We start from the raw sequence: 19,612 nt of genomic DNA, 5'->3' as shown, positions 1-19,612 counted from the left end.
CCCTCTACTGCCTTCCCAGCTCTCCCAGAGCCCCAGTTTTTGGGACAGACTCACATTATCAGGTGAGCCAGAGCACCTGAGCAGGACCCAGCATCTCCAGAGCCTCCAAAGTTTAGGAGGACCCTCCCTGTAACAGGGAGATGCTTCAGCATGTCCCGAAAAGCTTCCTTCTGTAGGAGATGCGAGATGACCCCAGGGATAATATTTGTGCCACCTGCCAGTCATTGAGCTTTCCAGCAAACCATGCTGAGAGAGCCGTCTTCTTGAACTGAAGGAGGGAAAGTCAGAGTCAAATCAAACTGGTGACTAACAGGAGAGCACAAGCTGTCAGCTGGAAAACCACGGCACTACCTCCAGCAGAGCACATCCCAATATATTAGAATGCATTAGAAGTGTTAAAGCACTTCAGCTTGCGTAGTTTAGAAGTTACGAGCACAAAGGGCATTTGCCTTTTAATAATGTTTTTATGAGCTGCCTGAGTGGTTTGCAAGCAGTTCAATATCCACTGCTGCATACCATTACTGCTGTATTTTCTAGAAGACTGCCTGGGAAATGCAAGAAAGAAAATGACTGTGATCAAAGTGAAATTACAATACACAATTGCGTTTCTGCGAACGCTCTACCCAGCTAATACAAATAGACTGGAAAAAATTGATTCAACAAGATCCATCAGAAAAACAAAGCAGCGCTTCCAAAACCGTACCCCTTGCAGGTACGCTTTTAAATAACTCTGTACTTCACTTACATGGTTTATAATGTCAATGCAAATTTGAAAGGGAAAGGAAATGGTTTTGAGTTCCCTTATTGGACCTCTTTGTGTGCAGATAATGCCACAAAAGGAAATATTTTGCTCTTGCTCGGGACTAATTTGATCATCCTGCAATGTCACAAATGAATGGACTATCTTGCAAGATAGCATCATACATTTTCAAATGTATTTCCAAAGCCTTAAACTCGTTAGTGTATCATTAAACGCACTCATTAGTTTATCAAATACATTTGCAAATAAGTGCCTTGGCAGGTTACCCCTGTTTTCCACAAACAATGTTTCCACAATGTATTTTCTATGCTTCGCAGGAAATGTTCTTGAAAACATAGTGATGTTATAATTTCATCAGATGATTGCTGGATTTATACAGTCTGTGGCTCGCGTTACCCATTTCTCCCAAAAGTTTGCTAAAAATATTCACGTCTTCTTGGCTGACCATTCTTTGCTCTAGAAGTGGAGAAAGAGACTTCTATCTGCATGAAGCTTTCCCCACAGAGTTACGTTTTTGGTGTGAATTGTAAATTCACAGAAGTTCGTTTTCATTCACTACTTCAGGAGAACTTTGCTTGGATGCTGAAAAAGCACAAGTAAATTGCTTTTTAGCTTTTAAATGAGCTGTTGTTTACACTCTTGACACTCATCAATCTCACTGAATTACCTGCAGGGAAAATCCGAATTTATTCCTGTTCACCTCAAAGACACCCAGATCTTTTTGGTCAGGAAGAGAAGCCAGACATTACTTAAAAACTCATTTCCTTTCAGATTTTAGCATGCTGCGGTTTCGGTTTTGAGCTGGGATTGCAACCTCAAGGCAGCTGCTGGCTGGCTTAGCCCTCAAACCAAAACCCACATCTCATCCAAAGACCCTTGATGCTGGTGGGAAACCTTTGACTCCGTTGTAGCAAGGCTCTGTGTGCCCTCGTATCAGTCTCGAGTTGAACTCTTTGTGACCCTACGGAAGGAGCGTGCACCCAGCGCTCTCAGAGAGGTCTGACTTGGCCATGCCAACAAACGCCTGATGCTGTGCCACAGCTGTGCCACAGTGACAAAGGCACACCCTTTCCTTGTATTAATAAGGTGCTTTGGGAAAACAGAGGAGCAGCAGCATCTCTAAGTTTGGCTGGCAAAACGCTGGTCCTGTTCAGTGCATCTTTTCAGAAGTGTCTTTCTTCAAAGCAACCCATTTTTTGGAGAAGGCAGAGTGCCAGAAGAACAGTCGGGTTTATATTCCTATCACGCTCAGCACACACAGCGTGGCACAGGGAAACATGGAGGGCAAAAGGTGAACGCAGGGTTTTCTTTGGGGCCCCAGAGCAAAAGCAGACATTAGGATGGATGATATTTTTATAACCTTTCCTGTGTCCCAGTAGTAACTCTAAATATGCAGCCAATGGACAGAACTCTGTGTTTTTCAGATCGGCAGCAGTCGGCTTTTGCTGTGTCAACTCATATTGGTTTATAGGAAGGCTTAATTCTTGTTTTGACAGCTACTGTGGTCCTGAAGGACTGATTACATTTTATGTTTCAGACATTCAAATCCTAATGACAGTTGTGCCACATTTGGTTTTGTTTTTAATAGAAGGTCCTTGGCAGCCAAGCTGTGTAATCCCTTGGGTCCAACATTTCAGCTTTAAGGGGGGAAGTGGATTCCTTTCTGAATTGCTGAATTGCTTGGAAAACACTAGATTTTATGGATTCCTCCTTGATTCCCTGCCGAGAGTACAGACAGGATTGTCGTCTGACAGAGGAGACACTTATTTTACAGTTACTTTATGTGAGAGTTTGACTTCTGTCGATAAATGAAAGTAGGAGCGCAGTTTCCTACCTGGCTGCTTCGCACGCTGGCGGTAAATGTTGAGCGACAGGACTGCACAAGCGCGGTGCGGCCAGCGGTATGGCCATACTGACTATGCTTTCCTCAGAATCATGGTTTAGGATCTCATTAGCTTCCATTAAAAGACATAATTTCAAACTTTTGACATCAGATGTACGGATACATCATTATCGCCTTTTAGTCCATCATCTGTACTGCAGCATTTCTAATTGCAATCGAATGGAAATTATGCTGGAAAGAGCTTTTGCATGCACCAGAAAGGACCGAAACAAAAAGCCATATTAAGAAGGCAGGGATTTTTTTCTGTCCCCTTCTTGCATGTTAAAGTAGTGGTATTTATTTACTACCTGGAGTTAGATCGTGCCACCAGCAACAGAACAATTTTCCCCACCTTTCCAAAGGGCTGTAGGACAAAACACCCAGAATTTTCATCCTGCGTTTCCTCACCTACCAAGAGAATTCCATTTTGGCCAAGTTCAGCCCAATTTTAGGACTGAGATCCAGACCGTGTAATGAAATCTTCAGCCTGTTCTGGCATTGCAGCATGCTTAATGGAAAGCAGCTCAGTATACTCTTGCGCGCGCTACCTTTTCCACGTGATGATTTTACAAGGCAATTCTCCAGTCTTACCAGTGTGCTTTTGTTCGTGCTATCAGCAAACACCAGGGGAGAAAAAGCAGGTATGAAAATGGGAATGATCCTTCTTCTAATGTCCTGTAATTGTAAGCCTACGGTTGGACAAAAATTGAGCTGCAGCATGCAGTATCACTGATGAGCATCATGGGAATCTGATCTGCAGTTTGCTGCAAGGGAGGAAGGAAGATTTTGTTCTTACCATTCCTACTTAGACTAAAGTTTCTACACCAACAGTATCAGAGCCTACCAAGACAGGGTTGTAAGAAGTGCAGGTATTCAGTGCCTGTAATGACCAGAATGCCTGCATTACACCCACAAAAAGCATTCCCAGGATAGTCAACATTTTTAAGATGAGAATAATCATACAGCTGCTGTTGTGACCAAGATAAGAACACGCAATCCTTAAAATACTTGAGGTAAAGGGTTGCCAAAAAGGATCAGTGAGGAGGATTCAGAGGAAATAATGAAAGAAACTACATACATGATGTTGGGGAAGGATCTAGAGAAGCTTGTTTCCTATTTCAAAACCTACAGCCACGGGACTTAATAAAACAGGAACTTTAACCTATGGCTTCTGCAGTTTTGCTGTTACCTGTTGTGTAAACAGCTGCTGAAACTCTTTGTCCACTCTTCAAACCCTAGTGCGAAACCCTTTTCTGCTGATTCTGTGCAGTCTGTTCAGAAAAAATTTCTCTCTTTACACAGAACCTCCCACTGAGCAACTGCATACAACAAAATAATGATCTGAGATCTAATAGGTCTCATCTTTGTGTAAGTAACACAAGATGGGAAGTGGGAGCTTTGTCCAAACATTCAGAATTATCATCAACTTAATCTGCCCCCACACATCTCCCGTACAGGGAACTGCCAAGCGAACCACGGTATTGGCAGATGGGGCTTTTGAATGGAAATCGGTTGCCTTTACTTTCCTGATGGGTTCACTATGCACCCTGATATCCCCAGAAAACTGTTCTCCATCACTTCTTCACCTTTGCAGGAAGAACCTGTTTTTTCTGACTGACTGAAACCACTGCCGATGTGCATGACCTGGCATTACAAGCCAAGTCCTCCCCCATGCTCACCCTTCATTGCATTTGACATGTCACTGCTGTTCCCGACATCCTGTCCTGTTCTGGTGGGTGCTGTGCTCCCTCTTGCAGCACTGCTGGTTCAGTCCAGCCCCCTGTGCCTCTCCAGCTGTACCCACCCAACAAGGGTGGGATGGGAAGGAATGGTAGGAAGACATTTATTAATAAAGGCAAATTAAACAAAACTTTAATGCCCTTCACAGTGGCAAGGTGTGTTGAATTTTAATTCCTAGGGACTTGCTCTCCAGCTTTCCTGTAAGCACTGTTTTTTAAGAGGGTGGCATTGTGCAGTACATGCTTTTCTCAGCCCTTCATCTTTCAACCTGGACGAGCTCTGGAGTGAGGCTGGAATGGGGCTGCATCCACCACTTACTTAGACCATCTAGTCTAACAGAGCCTGCCTCACCTCAGGAGGAGGGCCACCTCAGAGAGGAAACGTTAAGAAATGCAATAAGTAAATAAAATGCTTAGCGCAACAAAATTTTCTGTCACTTCCTATGAGGCAAAAAGAGAAAAAAAGCATCACTTCTGCCACTGAAAAAAGATTCCGTGTAACTTTAACAGGGGAACCGAGCAGTTTCCTCTTGAAAATGTTCAGGTGGATTTTGTTTTATCCATTACATTTTGTGTTCTGCTCCAGGCTGCCAGGCCTGAAGGAGAAAACACAAGAGTGGCGTCGTACACATCATTGGTACATGTGGCAAAGTTCCAGCACAAGCGCTGCAGCAGAGCAAGTGCTCGTGGATGTGCTTGCTGATTCCCCACAAAAGCTCAGCACACCCCAGATTTTGGCTTGCACTTCTCCCCTCCCTTTGCTAGGGATGCTCTGGCCTAGAGCTGGGATCCTTGCAGAACCACGTCTGCTCCATATCAACACTTCTAAAAGCATTAAATTCCAGGTGGGTGGGTTCATGGCAGCCCCTGGGGGTACCAGCCATCCCCCACATTAGCCCCATCTCCAACATCATGCCCGGATGTTCTGCAGTGCTGGAGCAAGGGGCTGCAAACAACCACAAACTCAGAGCAACGCACCTGGAGGAATTGCTAAGAGCATGAATAGGTTACCAAAGGGTGAAAGTGTGAGGGTGGCTCAACAGGCCATATTTCCCTCCCTCTGTACCCCTGGCACCCCTCCTACCTCCCTCTACTTTTCCTTACCTAAGTCTCATGGAATTTTTCTTCTATGCTAGTTTATAGAAACTCCACCTCCCCTCAAGAGCAATCTGCTACCATCTCCACCACACTAGTGCCTCATCTCCTCTTCAACAAGGGATCATTTCGTCTCATCATTTTGTGAATATATGTTTAAAGTCACAAACTGTCACTTCCTGGCATTTTTACTTTCTATCAAAAGAGAATATATGTCATTAATTGATTTTCTGCCTATTTTTCTGAGGAATTAAACGAGCCTATAACCACAGAGTTGCCTAGCAATGCAGACACAGAACTACAGTACACACAGCACTACATTGTAAAAAAAAAAAAAAAAAAGAAAGAATAGTACTAAGGCAGCAGGGGCACTAAGGCTGATCAGCACTGTTTTCAGGAATGAGCTTGGTGCCATTAGGCCCAGGACTGTTCGTCAATAAAGAACACGTGTATCTAAGATGCAAGCCACCAGCTTAGTAAAGGAGCAGTGAGGATACACGCAGTAATGAGGAGACCACGGTTTAGAGCAGTGTATGGGTCAGGCTGGTTTCCTATACCTGACATTTACCACTTAGGACGTCGGTGATGTAATCCAGTGACACCCATCGAGGTGTAGGCTTGCCAAAATCAACCAGGGAACGTGTGATCTGCTGCGATCACATCACTGGAATCAGCTGGTTTCTAAACACTAAACTCTACTACAGTGATTCAAATTACATGACGAATGGGGATGTCAGGACACTGGCTGTAATTGCATCTGAGACGATGAGAAGGAGGTGAGGAGGACTTGTCTACCAGTGACTAAATCTCCGCTGGTAACTCATGACCTAAGTATCAGATTTACAGCACTGGCACAGTGGGGCTTTCTGTGAAAGGCGTTTTGTAGGCTAAAGCAATGCTGTGAAGGCGTGGAAAAAAAAAAAGTCTAACTATTGTAGCTGTGATGAGCAGAATAATGAGCAGCACATTCATTGTCTAAATCGCTAACAAATGTTTGCACCAGCTACTTGTGGATGGGAGAAGATGCAAAGAAAGAAACGGCCAGACGGGATGGGGCTCTGAGCAACCTGCTCTGGTTGCAGATGTCCCTAGTCACTGCAGGCAGGTTGGACTGGGTGACATTAAAGGTCCCTTCAAACCCAAACCATACTATGACTTTCAGGGCAAGAAGTGCTACTAATTGGTGGATGTGCTTAATTGTTGCGTGTATGCTTAGCAGAGGGGTAACCAGTTAGCTGACGAGATGTGCGTAATAGATGTTAACAGAAACTAATGCACTGGAACAAGAGATTAGAGGGTACACAGCAAGGAGCAGTAGCTTAAATTCTTCGCTGCAATTTGTCAGTTTTCTGCATTTTTCTCACATGCTGTCTGATCACATTATTTACTGGCTTGCCCCATGTAAAGTAACCTGTGTCTGCATGACAAATCCCCTGAAGGTGTGCAGTTGGGTCAGACTGAGAGAGGCTGGCCCTTTGAAGAGATGCGATAGCAAACTCCCTCTGGAATGGGCAGAAAGGAGTGAGAAAACTTGGTCTGGTTCTCAAAGGCTTTCAAGGGAAAGACAGTTCCGTGTTGTCATTTTAAAGCTCCTGAAGTATTTAAGGCTGTATCTGTACTGGTAGGTAATGCTGCGCAGCAGGACCAGACCCGTAGCGTGATGAAGATGGAGCTGTTAGCCACACTGTGCTTTTGGAGGGAGAAGCCTGCTTCAGCCAAGTAAACCCCTCCATAGTCCCTTAACCTGAGCACTGACTCGCAGCTGCATGTTGTGGGGTGTGTGAGGGTTAATCCCTGGAGCATCAGCTGAAGAGAAAGCTCATTCCCCTGTGGCTTCTGTGTCTCCTCAGACTTTGAGGTATTACAATATTATAACCACCCTGACCAAGAAAACCTGACATGTTAAAGATTTTCCAGTCGAACAGTTCCCAGTGCTGCCACAATTGCTTCTGAGTCTTTTGCCGAGCATTATATTTGACAGTTTCCCCTGGATAGCACAGTACAGTTTTCCTTTTTTCTTCCTTAGCGTAGTACAATTCCATCCCCACCCCACAACCTCATCAGTGGGTAGGAGAATGCCAGTCCATCACTCAGGTGAATCCTACTGTCTTCACCACCACGTTGTGGTCCAGGTCCTGGTCAGCAGAAGCATCAGGGGGAATCCATTATCCTGCAAGAAAACACAAAGCTGGCCTCGGGCTTCAGCATAAGGTGCGCTGTGTTCCCTCCAGGCAAAGGCAAACTGGGATTTGCCTTTCTCGCTCTGGGACAGCATCCTTAAAGCAGCCACCGGTGAGCAGGAGGCTGCCTGGATTGCAGGGACTGCTGAAGTGATGCTCAGGGCAGCAGCTCTCAGGGACTTGGGCTTATTATTCAATTCGCCATAATCAGTTGTTAACTGCCACCCCGCCTCTTAGGCTCACAAACTGGGCAGACTGGAGAACTGTGAGCGGAGGGTGCGGTTCTTCTCTCCAGGTCTCTGACCGCTGCCGCGGGCTGGGGGCACTGGGGAGCGCCGGCGGCGTTAGGCTGCAGCAGTGCGGGAGCGCGCAGGGTCCCAGTGCCAGCACTGCCCCACCCCGCGGCTCCGGACACTCCGCACGCGGCTCCTGGGCGGATAACACGATATTGTGTGCGACACCGCCCGAGATACACCCGGCGCTGCGGTTTTTGCCGCCGGTCGTTCCCTCCGGATCGTAGGTACCTCGGGAGGGCTCTGCCTCCCGGCGCGGGGGCGGGTCGGGATGGGGTTTGCGACGGGCGACTGGTCGGATGCGCCAGCCCATCCTATCTCCCACCCGTGGGTGACTGTAATGCATAATATCTCTGCCCAAGTGCCCACGGGTGCGGGCGGATCCTTCCTCTGAGCCTGGACATGTATCTTTAAAGCGTCCGGTAGTCCTTCAAGGAGCGGTCCGAGGAGGTTCGGGACCCCCCGACGCCCGGTTCCATCCCCTCTCTCATACTTTGCCCGGATGCCAACGGCCAACTGGGGACGTGACAGACTGTTCGCCTGGCAGCCTGTCGTTCAGAAACACTCCGGAAACCCAAAATCCTAAGGCTTTGTCATCACTCAGCAGTCCCCGATCCCCTCCAGTTAAAGCCACTTTTCAAATATTCAGTTCCCGTTTCTCCCACCTCCAGCGAAAACCTGCCGTGCAGCTCACTGAGCTCAGACCCCGACCAGGACGTGAGGACACAGGTCCGGGGGCTGCTGCCATGCTGCCCCGTATTTCTCTCTCTTTTATTAATGCACCGTCTTTTCCTCTAATGTCTCCATTTCATCACAACGATTTTCACCGGTATCCACCCATGTGTCCTCTTCCGAACCCTCGGGGTCTGCGCCCCTGATTAACTTTTCAGTTTGGACAACAGCATTGAGGGCGACTTTTGTCTGTGCTAACAAAAGCTCAAGCATACACATCAGTTCCTTTCTTCTCCTCAATTCTCTCTCCAAATAATCTACTTTTGATTCCAAGGTTTTGGAATGTTCCTGCACCTGCACTGAACAAGCACCCAGGATGGCACACACAGCCCCTCGATCCGACCACCCCAAAACCTCACAGGGCTTTTTTCCAGCCTTTTAATGACCACCACAGGGTCAGACCACCTCTTCCTGTCCTATTCTGTATCTAGGGGAAAAGGCAGAGTTGTGCCACCATGATGATTCCTCGGTCAACTCCCTGCCGACTGTGCCAATAACGTGGAGGCAGCCACAGAACAGACAGCAGCAGCTACCCAAAACCCGGGTATTTATTGCAATCAAAGATTCCCGACACTCCAACTGATCAAAATTACTTTCAGCATCGGATGTCAGTTGGGAATATACCACTGCACAACAATTCCTGAACAATAAAGCACACTCTCTAAGGAAGATGAACCACCAAGTGCACACCCTCACTCAGACAAAGGAGAATCTCCCACTCAAGGGTACCGAAAGGGTCACTCACCAACTGGGGGCTCTGTCAGTCCCAGGAGATACAATCATCCTGATCCAAGAGGAGTCCCAGGAAGTATCCTCAGATAAATGTCCTGATCCAGGGGAGAGTCCCCGACTGCACCACCTGCTGCTCCAAAGAGGACCAACTGCAGCCGGGTTCCCTGACAGGGCTCCTTTTGTCCCACACGGGTCAGTGTGAGCTGTGGCCATTGCAGTTACTGAGCACAGACAGGAGCAGCTAACGGAGCCCAGCCTCCGAGGCACCAGCTAATCCTGGGGGGGCAGCGCCCTGATCTTCATCAGGAGCTTGTGCAAGCAGCCAGACTGTCTGCACTGCTACAGGCCTGCTCAAATTTTTTACACCAAGCAGGCAGCTCTGCACCTGGCATCCTGGAGACCACTAGGACCTCACCTCACCTGCCAGATGCACTTCCAAAGCACTCTGCTAACGCATTGCGAAGGGAGGGCAAAATGGTGGTGAGAAGAGGAAATGAAGAGACAGCTGAGGTGCCTTGCCTTCTTCCTCCTTTCCTCTAGAAAGCTCTGAGATGGGTAGGAGGGAGGGCAGCCCCCACGCCCTCCTCCTCAGGAGAGAAGCTGAACCCCCATTTACCTGCCTGGTGGATGCTCAGATCATCAAAAGCTGGAGGATACCCTGAGGTGAATTTCTATTGACATGTATTACTTTAAACCAATGAATATTTAATTACTGGAGAGAGGGAGACTATGAATCAATAATTCAGGAGTAAAGGATGGGTTTGAACCACTGGATGTGCTTCACTTTTTGAAACACTTGTGGGTTTTTTTGAAACTGTGGTTTCTCTGAAGACTATCTTAATTATATACACCTACAATCCTTTCAATAAAGTCTCAAAGCCACTATACTCATCAGAGGCACAATCATCCCTTGCCCCATCATCCTCATCAAGGAGCAACATTTAACATAAGGTTTCAAACCTAGGTTTTCTGCTGCTTTGGACAGGTGTGAGACCAGAGGGGCCTTCTGGAAGTCACCTCTGATCCAGCCTCCCTCTGGAGGCAGGGGAAGAGAGAAGAGGGAGAAAACAAGGTTGGGAAACACCAGGAGAGGAAAGAGCAAACCAGAATTAATTGAATTATGAGGTTGTAAGGAGGGAGGTGGTGTAGTTATGCACAACAGCAATGGTATTTCTGCTCTAATTTAATTTTAACTGAGCCTTGAAGAAAAAGAGGCGATAAAGGATTGAAGAAAAGGAGGACATGCAGGATTACGGATTCAGAAAAAATAATCCCAGTTTTCCAGTGAAACAAGACAGGTTGCTTCTTCTGCAGCATTAAGCTGTGATCTTAGTTTCCAGCAGGAAGTACCTGGGATTCCTGTAATTTCAAAGTGCTTCAGAGAAACTAATTTTGCCAAATCCATACCTGTTTGTTTGGAAATAGTGATTGAAACTGTTTACCGCTCCAAAAAATATGTTTTTAAATTGTTGAAGTATCTTGTTTTCAAAAGCAAACGTTTCAACCCAAAATCTTCAGATAGGAGGGTTAGGCTGCCTTCATCACAGTAAACTTCAGGGATGGTTTCCAAACATGTAAATTGGTGCTATCAAAACAAAGCAGTTTGCCTCTCTGCTCTGAATTTTTTAAAAATGGATTGAAGCTGTTTCTTTGTATTACTTGGTTTTGTAGTGGCAAAACGAACACAATGTTTTCCCAAGCTGGTCTCTCCCTTTGTGGTACCTGTGCAAGAAGAGCAACACGCTGCGTTACTTAGAGTGGCAGGACGCTGCACTGACGCACATTTTCTTCCACGAGCGGCACTTAAAACGTTTATCCTGTCCTACAGGGAGAGAACTTTTTTATTATCTTGGTTTTAAAGACAAAACTTCGTATTGCCCATACGTACGACAGCAGTACCAGCTTCTACAATTCCTTTGTCAAGCTTGAATCGCCGTGAGCGCTCAATAAGAAGCAGAACAAAGGCTGGAATATCTCCTCAGATTTTCTCAGCCTGAGGTGTATTTATTTTGGTGAATGCAAAAGTACAGGCATAAGTAGGTTAATTTTAAGCTGACAGGGCAGGGTTAGTCATTAAATAATTGAGTTTGCAAATAAAATCCTGACAAAACTTCCAGTAACTTCAGTAGCATTTGGGTATCACCTCGGGTGCTTTCACAGGAGGCTTTTTTTTTTTCAGTGAAATCAAAGACAAAGAAAAAAGAGCATTAAATAGTTCAATATTTGGCACAGCTGGGATCAAGCCAATGCACTTAGACACTAACCTACAGCTTCTCCAATGCAGTATTTTATTGGCACCTCATGGAAAACCTGGGGGCCCTTAGCAGGTGGCAGTGAGCCCAGCACACTGCAGGATCTGGCACACCAGGCAGTCAGTCCTCTCCACGTCCCTCACGGATAAGCATGAAATGTTTAGATGTTTTATGTGGCATTAACACTCACAGATGATTTTTTATGCAGCTCAACTCAAAAAAGTGAAATTGTTGATTTTAGGCGTCTTTGGTATAGGTGTGTGTATCGACCAGGACCTGCATCCAGCCTAGGGCTGATGTGGCCGTCTCAGCTGGTCAGCTCGCATCCCTTTATAAGCAAAGGAGAGAAAAAAGCACCGTAAGGGTGCTCAGCCAACCCGCCTGCAGCGCCAGCCGGGCCGAAGCACAGCCCAGAGGGCAGTGGCAAGTCACGCTCGTGAGAAACCAGCTGTAGGCTCCAACGCTGAGAGGCATCTTGCCTTGTCTGTCTGAATGGATTGGTGTTAAGAGAGCAAGAAAACAAATATACAAAACTGTAAGTGTCTTCTGAGGCTTTCCCAGCTCCTTTAGCATCCTGAGCTGACCCGTCACGCTGTGGCTGCCTGCAAGCCTGGGTCATCCTAAGGGTCATACTTGCCTCTGTGGCTCACCTGCTGTCAGCTGTTTACTTCTTTTTATGCCTTCCCAGTTAATTTTCTTTGCAGATTCATTCACGGGACTCATAAATATAATGACTGACATCATTTGGCGCTACACTGGAGATTTCATGGCTCCTGATATCGTTTGCAGAGTCGTTCGCTACTTCCAGGTATAGAAACCTCAAGCTGGCCTGTAAGTCCAAGCTCGCGTGGCTTTGTGTCCCCACAGCAATCAATCCCAACAAAAATACTATATAGACATTTTTCTAGCATCAGAAGTGCTAAATGCTGAAAATTAAAGTTATTTAATTTAAAGCTGAAATGCCTTTCATTAGAGCGTGTTGAATCTTAATTTTTTTTTGTAAAGATAAAGGACAAATATCTGGGTGAAATTACAGGGTTGTGGGGTTTTTTTTCTTTTTTTCAGTAAAACTTTTCAAATACTCTTAGTTCAGTGTTCTCACTGACATTGTTTTCTTCACTAAAAGTCCCTCAGCTGCTCTCTCCTATACCTTCTGCTCCAGGTGGTCCTTCTCTATGCCTCGACTTACGTCCTTGTGTCACTAAGCATAGACCGGTATCATGCCATAGTTTACCCCATGAAGTTCTTGCAAGGAGGTAAGAGAATTTCTGACCTTGCTGTGGCTGTGGATATTGTTGGATGGTGTTTTAGCTTCAAAATTCTTAGCCTGTTGCCATGCATTATTTATTCGTGCTATAGCAGCATTTGGACTCCGCTACAGTTTTCCAAATGGCAAAGGCTCTGTGGTTTCAAGATTTATTAAGCTGCACTTGGCCCTCAGCAGTTTTTATAAGCATTGCATTAGTAAACAATGAAATGACATTTAAGGAGTATGGAGGTTTTAATTGTCTTCTAGCATTTTGAGAAGGTTGTTATGGGCAAAAGCTATTCCTCACACAACTGAACTGACTCTAGGAGCTGCAACATCTCTCTTGTCTATTTATTCACACTAAAATAGATAGAGAGTGAGAATTCTTACAATAGTTTGATAAGAGACCTTCAAAAGCTATAGCATAGAAGTTTGGATATCTGTCACGTCTTATAATCTCTTCTATTTGTTATTGTTGCAAGGCTAAATATTATCCTGGCTGCTTAGCAGTTCAGTTTAAAGAACACGGTTTCTGTCCTACAGAACCTAAAGTGGGACATTAATTCACTGTGTGAATAAACAGAAATAGCAGGTGAGGAGGGAGGGTAACAGTTAAAAGGACCGTGAGGTCTGGAAGATGTGCTTTAACGAGACACCAATATTCTTGTTTTGGTACAATGATGGCGGCTTTTGAGAGCCCGCTCCATTCAGGGGATCACATTAATGGTGCTTTTTGGCCTGAAAACCTACAAATCAATCACAGCCCAGGCAGTGGTGCAGCTTTGGCAGATGTTAAGGTCTGAAAATTTCAAATATTTGTGTGAAATTTAGCCTCATATTCCCCAGCGTGCAGACAAACTTTTTCAGACCCGGGGGATTGATATCAAGGTTTTCTCAGCAGGCTTTGGGAGGCACGGTGAGCTCTGCAGCTCCTGCCAACACTGCACTGGGGAGGGGGGAGCTCAACATCCTGCTGGGTGAGCAGGGCAGGCTGTGAGACAGACCCACAGGCATTTCTTCTTCACACAGAGTACAGGAAAAGCAGCGTTCCTTAAACCACTGCCTGGGCTTAGTGGAGGGTTTGTGGATAATCTTTGCAAAGCATTTTGGAGTTGGAACCCCAAAACATCAGCTGACCTCAAATCTTTATAAAAGCCTTTCTTTTCACTCGGGCCCATTTTCTATACCTTCACCAGAAAGTTTTTTCTTTTTAAGACTGGAGAAGAGCAAACACTGCACCCAGTCAAGGGGCTGCAGAGCCATCAGCCTGATGCAGCTCTGGGGTGGGCAGGAGAGGCCACGAGCCTCTGCTGACAAAACCCTCCTGCCTCTGACAAGGGCTGGCTACAGACCGATGGACAAGCAAAGACCGTGTTCAAAGGGAAAAAAGAGGCAGCTGTAAATCCAAAAGAAGGATCTAGAAGGGTATATTTACCATAGCAACTTCCTGGAATATGCATGAACATTGGCCTCTTGCACCCAGGTATCCTTGGCAGAGGTGTAGCGTGGGGTGGGCTTTTGAAATGCCTTCTTGGCTGTTCTGGAGACAGAGAACAAAGAGATTGACAAAACTTTGCCATTGCTGATGACACATTGGGTATTTCACGTGGGTGGCAGAAACAAAGAGGATGGTGGCATGAAAATGTCCTTAGGAGGGTCAGTGTCAGAGCTCACAACTGAGATTCCCTCTCCAACCCTGGGTGTTAGTTAGGCTTGACCACCCTAGTGTGAAAAACTCTCCATTTAATGAGCAATATTGTTTTTAAAGGACAATACTGAGACAGCCTGAATAGAATATCATCTTTCAAAAGCTGTTATTTATTTGATTCTCCTTATAACTGATATAGTTCTAGTTATATGATTTGCTGATGTTTAGCGCATATGAGATGTTTACAAAAAACAGCATAAAAAAGCTCTGCTCGTGAGGCAGCCAACTAACATTAGTCTGATAAAACAAATATCTACTTATCTAGACGCTCTCAGTGGCATATTCTACCAGACACAAAGGACATTTAGAAACAAGAATAAATTAACGTTGCAGATAATGTTTTATAAAACATGAAGATAAAACACCACTCTTGCCCAGCCCAAATCGCTCACTTCTCTTCAAACTAAGAGACAGCGCTGCACAGGGGAAAAAAAATAAAGTATAAAAAATATTTAAAAATAAAGAATGATCTTTCCCCCTTAGAAACAGAGAGGTGGGCTCCACTGAGGCTTGTACTTACGTAGTTTAAGTAACTAGCTCGGAATCGAAAAGCCCTTTCTGCCAGGAAATATTTTGTGAAACTTACTCCTATTCCTCCTTTTGTTAAGTTTGTTCCGTTATGCTTTGGGAAACTTTACAGTTCTCCTTTGCCTGTGCAATATTTATAGACTTAATCTAACACCCTCACTTATATAGATGTCATCAGAGTTCCCTTAAGCCCCAGACTAGCAAGACTGTATTTTGCTGAACGTGATTAGCATTTAAAAATGAGCAGAATAAGTGAATATTTGCAACTGATGTTTTATAAAGCATAAAATTGCCTTTTGAATGTTTCTCCCACACGCTTTCAATTGCTCTTTGAGCTTCAGGGGGGAAAGATGTTCTTCTTGATATGCATATTTTAAAAAGTGATTTTCTATTTCATATACAACTTCAGGTATTTTGTAGGACAATAAAGTATTTCAACACTAAAACTTCCCAGATCAAAAAAATCTGTCCTTATCTGTTCCCCTCACACTCTGACTCAGGAAGAATAACTGCGTCTGAGAATCACTGGTTCTCTACAGAGCAGCTCTTTTCCCCACTTTTCAGCTAGAGCTTCCTGGATTTTAGCCAGAAGGTGAAGATTCAGGAAAACAAAAGCCCTGGGGCTCTTTGCTCCAACCCACTGATTCTTAGAAACTCTGTGTGTGCCACCAGGCATCACTTGGTTTCCCACCAGTTCTCCCCACTTGGCAGTGGAGAAGTCCATAAGTCAAAGGAGAAGCAGTAGCCCAAACCTGCCAAGTGTTTTGGGATGCTTCTAACTCCTGTTCTTCACCCGTGAGGTCCAGCAGTGTTTCCTAGGCAATGTCTCTTGTGGCAGATAACATAGGGCTGAGCACTTGAACACCATCACCTACCTTGTCACACAGTCAGCATGGCTTGGGCATGTGTCCATCAATAGGGGCTGGGTTTGGTCCCCACCAGGATACAGAGAACTGCAGGAGACACCCGGGCTCTCCAGGGCCACGTTTCCTTGGGGCACTAAAGTTGCAGTTGGAGTTTAAAGGCACCTGATTGTTCAGTTTTGTTCTGATGCTGACCCGAGACATTTTCTTTTTACTGATAGGAAAAGTTTTGTGAGCTTTCTCAGGTCAAGGTGCATCAAATCGTTTCATTTCCATCCCAAGGAGGACATTTCCCCCACCAGTACATCCACTATGCTCCAACCTAGTTTATGTTTTAAGTAACCCTTCCCAGTCTCAGCCTTCCTCTCTTACCTGTGGTACGAGGGCTCCTTCTTCTCTGTCTCCATGTCCTCCTCCTGACTGCTGCTTTGCTGTGCCAGGGTAGGAGCACGCAGCGGGGCAGACCTGCGGCCCTTCGCATTCATCCCTGATGTTGTCTTGGTGACACAGAGGAACCATTTATGCCTCATGTTTCTGATGTCCTGACCCTGGCCAATGCTTTTCTCACAGCGTTTCACATTCAGTGGGCTCTTAGCATCCTTAAATGAAACATGTAAAATACAAGTCCATAACTAGACTAGTTTAATCATGAGAAAAAGATGAAATCCTGGTTCTTCTTTGCAGCATCAACCAGCAGCAGCCCAAAATTCCCTTTCTTCACCTAGTTTTGTCCTCCTCCTTGCCTTTCTATCAGTGCTGCTACAAGGGGTCAGTCCTGGTGACCCCCCATTAACACCATCTGTTTGACTCTGTTGCACAGAAAGACAGGCGAAAGTTCTTATTGGAGTGGCCTGGAGCCTCTCTTTCCTGTTTTCCATACCGACTCTGATTATTTTTGGGAAACGGCAGCTCTCCAACGGGGAAGTGCAGTGCTGGGCTCTCTGGCCTGATGACTCCTACTGGATACCCTACATGACGGTGGTGGCTTTCCTGGTGTACTTCATTCCTCTGATCATTATCAGGTAAGTCAGCAAGCGCGTGGTACAAGCTGCCAAGAATGTAATCAGCGTAATGCTTTAATTTCTACTCATTCATTACAATTTCATTTTCACACCTGCCTTGTCGCTGCTTCACTTTTTTATCGCTTAACACACAGGTCACTGTACTTGCCCTGGGTGTTTTCCATGTGGTATTAATAGCCAAAAACATTTTCTCTGAAAAAAAAAACCCTTAATCTCTAAGTGTGCCCACTATCTCCACAGCTTCAGGTTTGAAATATATCTTTTCAAATCCAGTATGAACGTCCAGCTATTATGACAAGACATAATTTTAATAAAAGAACAGGAAACCACGCTTAACACTAATTAAATAAAATTAACTTAAAGTGCTCTCAAGCTTCACAGTACTAGAAGAGTATTCCTTTACCAGGATTGGAAAGAAATCTCCAGGTGTTTGGACCTGCCAACCACTCCTGAAGCACATGCAAATAAAATTCCGTTTTGTATTAGGAAGTCAAAGCTGCAAATTTTTGAGACTGATTTGCCCAAAGTCGCAAAGACGATCTGCAGCAGAATCTATTTTACTTGGAGGTAATCTGAGGTGATCAGTGAATTTTATTGCCTTCCTCTGGGGTTCTGCCATCAGCTGCTGTTAAACAGAAGTTATCGAGCCATGAGGAGTACCTCAATGACTTCTGCTCTGAGCCCTTTCCCTTTTATTCTCTCTCAGTAGCAAGTTTACAATAGGATTTCTTGGTGTCCATCTCCTTTTCTTAGTGGCAAAGATGATTTGCTGGGACTCCCCCATAATTTGGTGACAAACTGTTTAGGCTGTGACAGAGGAGCTACATTTCCACGTCCCTTGGACATCTCTCTTGGTCCACCTGCGTTTCCCGCAGGTGATGAGCCACGAGTCCCTATTAACTTCCTGCTCACTTCCCCCCAGTGCTGGGGGGCTGGTCTTTTCTAGACAATGACAGGGCTGCCGGCGTAAGCTAAATAGTAAACACCACGTCATGATTTTAGTTCTGTTCCAGTCGAGTTGTGCCTTGAAGATTCTTAACGTTTAATCACAGAGATTAAGTTCTGCAGCTTCTAATGGCAACAAGTTTATCTCTGACAGAATAAAACCCATGCATGCTTGAACTCATCTAGCTGACTTTTGATACGGATTCAACATTGGCCATGTTGTTCCCTAGAGAGAGGGGCCACTTTTTGTACTTTGCTCATAATGCATCCCTTTGCTAAACCTTCCATTTTTGTGACAGATATAACAAAACCCCTAAAAGTTCTCCTTAAAGAGAGAACATGATAGCAATAGAGAAAAACTACTTCCAGGTTGTCCGATTGCTCTTCCTGTCTAGACAGAAGCATTTATCTTTGTAGGTTTTCCTGTCTCTTAGATCCAGATAGTTTTAAATAAACCAAAAATATTCCTGGTAATGTGTAGATCCAAATGTGGGGGGTCTGCAGCCCAGCCCCAGCAGCAAAAAGCATAAACACTCACAGAAGCAGCAAAATGTAATTCAACCGTGAAAAGAAATGGCACTAGAAAACTTTGAGGCTGGCTGTTACTACAAGAGGACTTTGGTCGGGGATCTTCTCGAGCCATCAGGACATTCTAGCCAGCATCTTCAGTGTTTTAGGAAAAACTAATAACTATCAGTTATCCCACAGGAGTGTGGAACATCCCTTTCGCACTCAAACGTACCGATTCACACGCTTCCTATTACAGATGAGCCCCTCCTTCTTACACGGCGCATGTACTTGTTTGGCCAGAAAAGGCAAGCTACATAGCCGTAAATTTTTCAGAGCTGCTGACAGTATGGTCCCCTCCTCCCTGCCACAGGGCGACATTCAAACCAGATCAGCTCCATGGCTTGCTCTACAGTGAATCCCCAGAAGCGAGAAGGCAACAAAGAAAGACACGAGGGGAAAGAGCAAGGCAGTGAAACTGGTGTTTCGTGAGATTGCCCTGACAGCTGAGACATGAATAAAGCATCCTAAAATTTTTGCAGCTTTAACCTTAAGTGACTTTCCCACAAGAAGTTTATGGCAGGAGAGGGACTTAAAACACTGGCCTTGGAGACACAGGGCAGAGCGGTGCCCTTTGCCTGCCCAAACACGGCCCTGGTTTTAGGGGACACTCGCACAAATGCTCTCATGGCTTTGACAGCAAAAGTAAAATTTTTGACAGGTTCTAAGTGGTGTCTGGCACTGGGAAGAAGGAATGGGGCTAGGGGGGTTGGTGCACGCTAGTGCAGGGAAGTATTTTTTGTGCCCATCTATTTCTAGCTGTCAAGCTGTCAGTGATACTATTTTCTTCAGAAAGAGAGAGGATTGTCTAAAACCACATAAAAAGAGGATTACCATCAGGGCAAGGTCAGCAGAGACTTTATGAATAAATGCCATACAGTTTGGAAAGAACTGGCTGGTTTTTTAGGACAGTTTTTTAGTTTGAAGCATACAGCTGAAGGTTGCAGCGTCTCAGCTGATGCATCTATATAACAACAGAGCCTCACGGTGTGACATCTATTTCTTTAAAATTTCTTGGCAGTCCGGAGTTTAAAGCTAATCCACCTGATGTGGCTGCAGTGTGTA

The 19,612-nt window shown here is 45.3% G+C and overlaps 1 protein-coding gene across 1 annotated transcript in view; it reads left to right on the top strand.

Moving 5' to 3' along the window:
• The window catches only part of NPSR1 (neuropeptide S receptor 1), a 54,308-nt gene that overhangs the window by 26,178 nt on the left and 8,518 nt on the right, over positions 1-19,612 (top strand). The window contains exons 3-5 of the mRNA XM_010142741.1: positions 12,370-12,473; positions 12,828-12,921; positions 16,834-17,035. Of these exons, the coding sequence (XP_010141043.1) occupies positions 12,370-12,473; positions 12,828-12,921; positions 16,834-17,035 (400 nt within the window). The remainder of the gene's footprint in view (positions 1-12,369; positions 12,474-12,827; positions 12,922-16,833; positions 17,036-19,612) is intronic.

This window comes from Buceros rhinoceros, unplaced genomic scaffold (genome assembly GCF_000710305.1).
Source record: "Buceros rhinoceros silvestris isolate BGI_N320 unplaced genomic scaffold, ASM71030v1 scaffold8529, whole genome shotgun sequence".
NCBI classification, from domain to species: domain Eukaryota; kingdom Metazoa; phylum Chordata; class Aves; order Bucerotiformes; family Bucerotidae; genus Buceros; species Buceros rhinoceros.
Note: the sequence above shows the minus strand (reverse complement) of the source record. Positions and strands in the feature narration are given on the sequence as shown.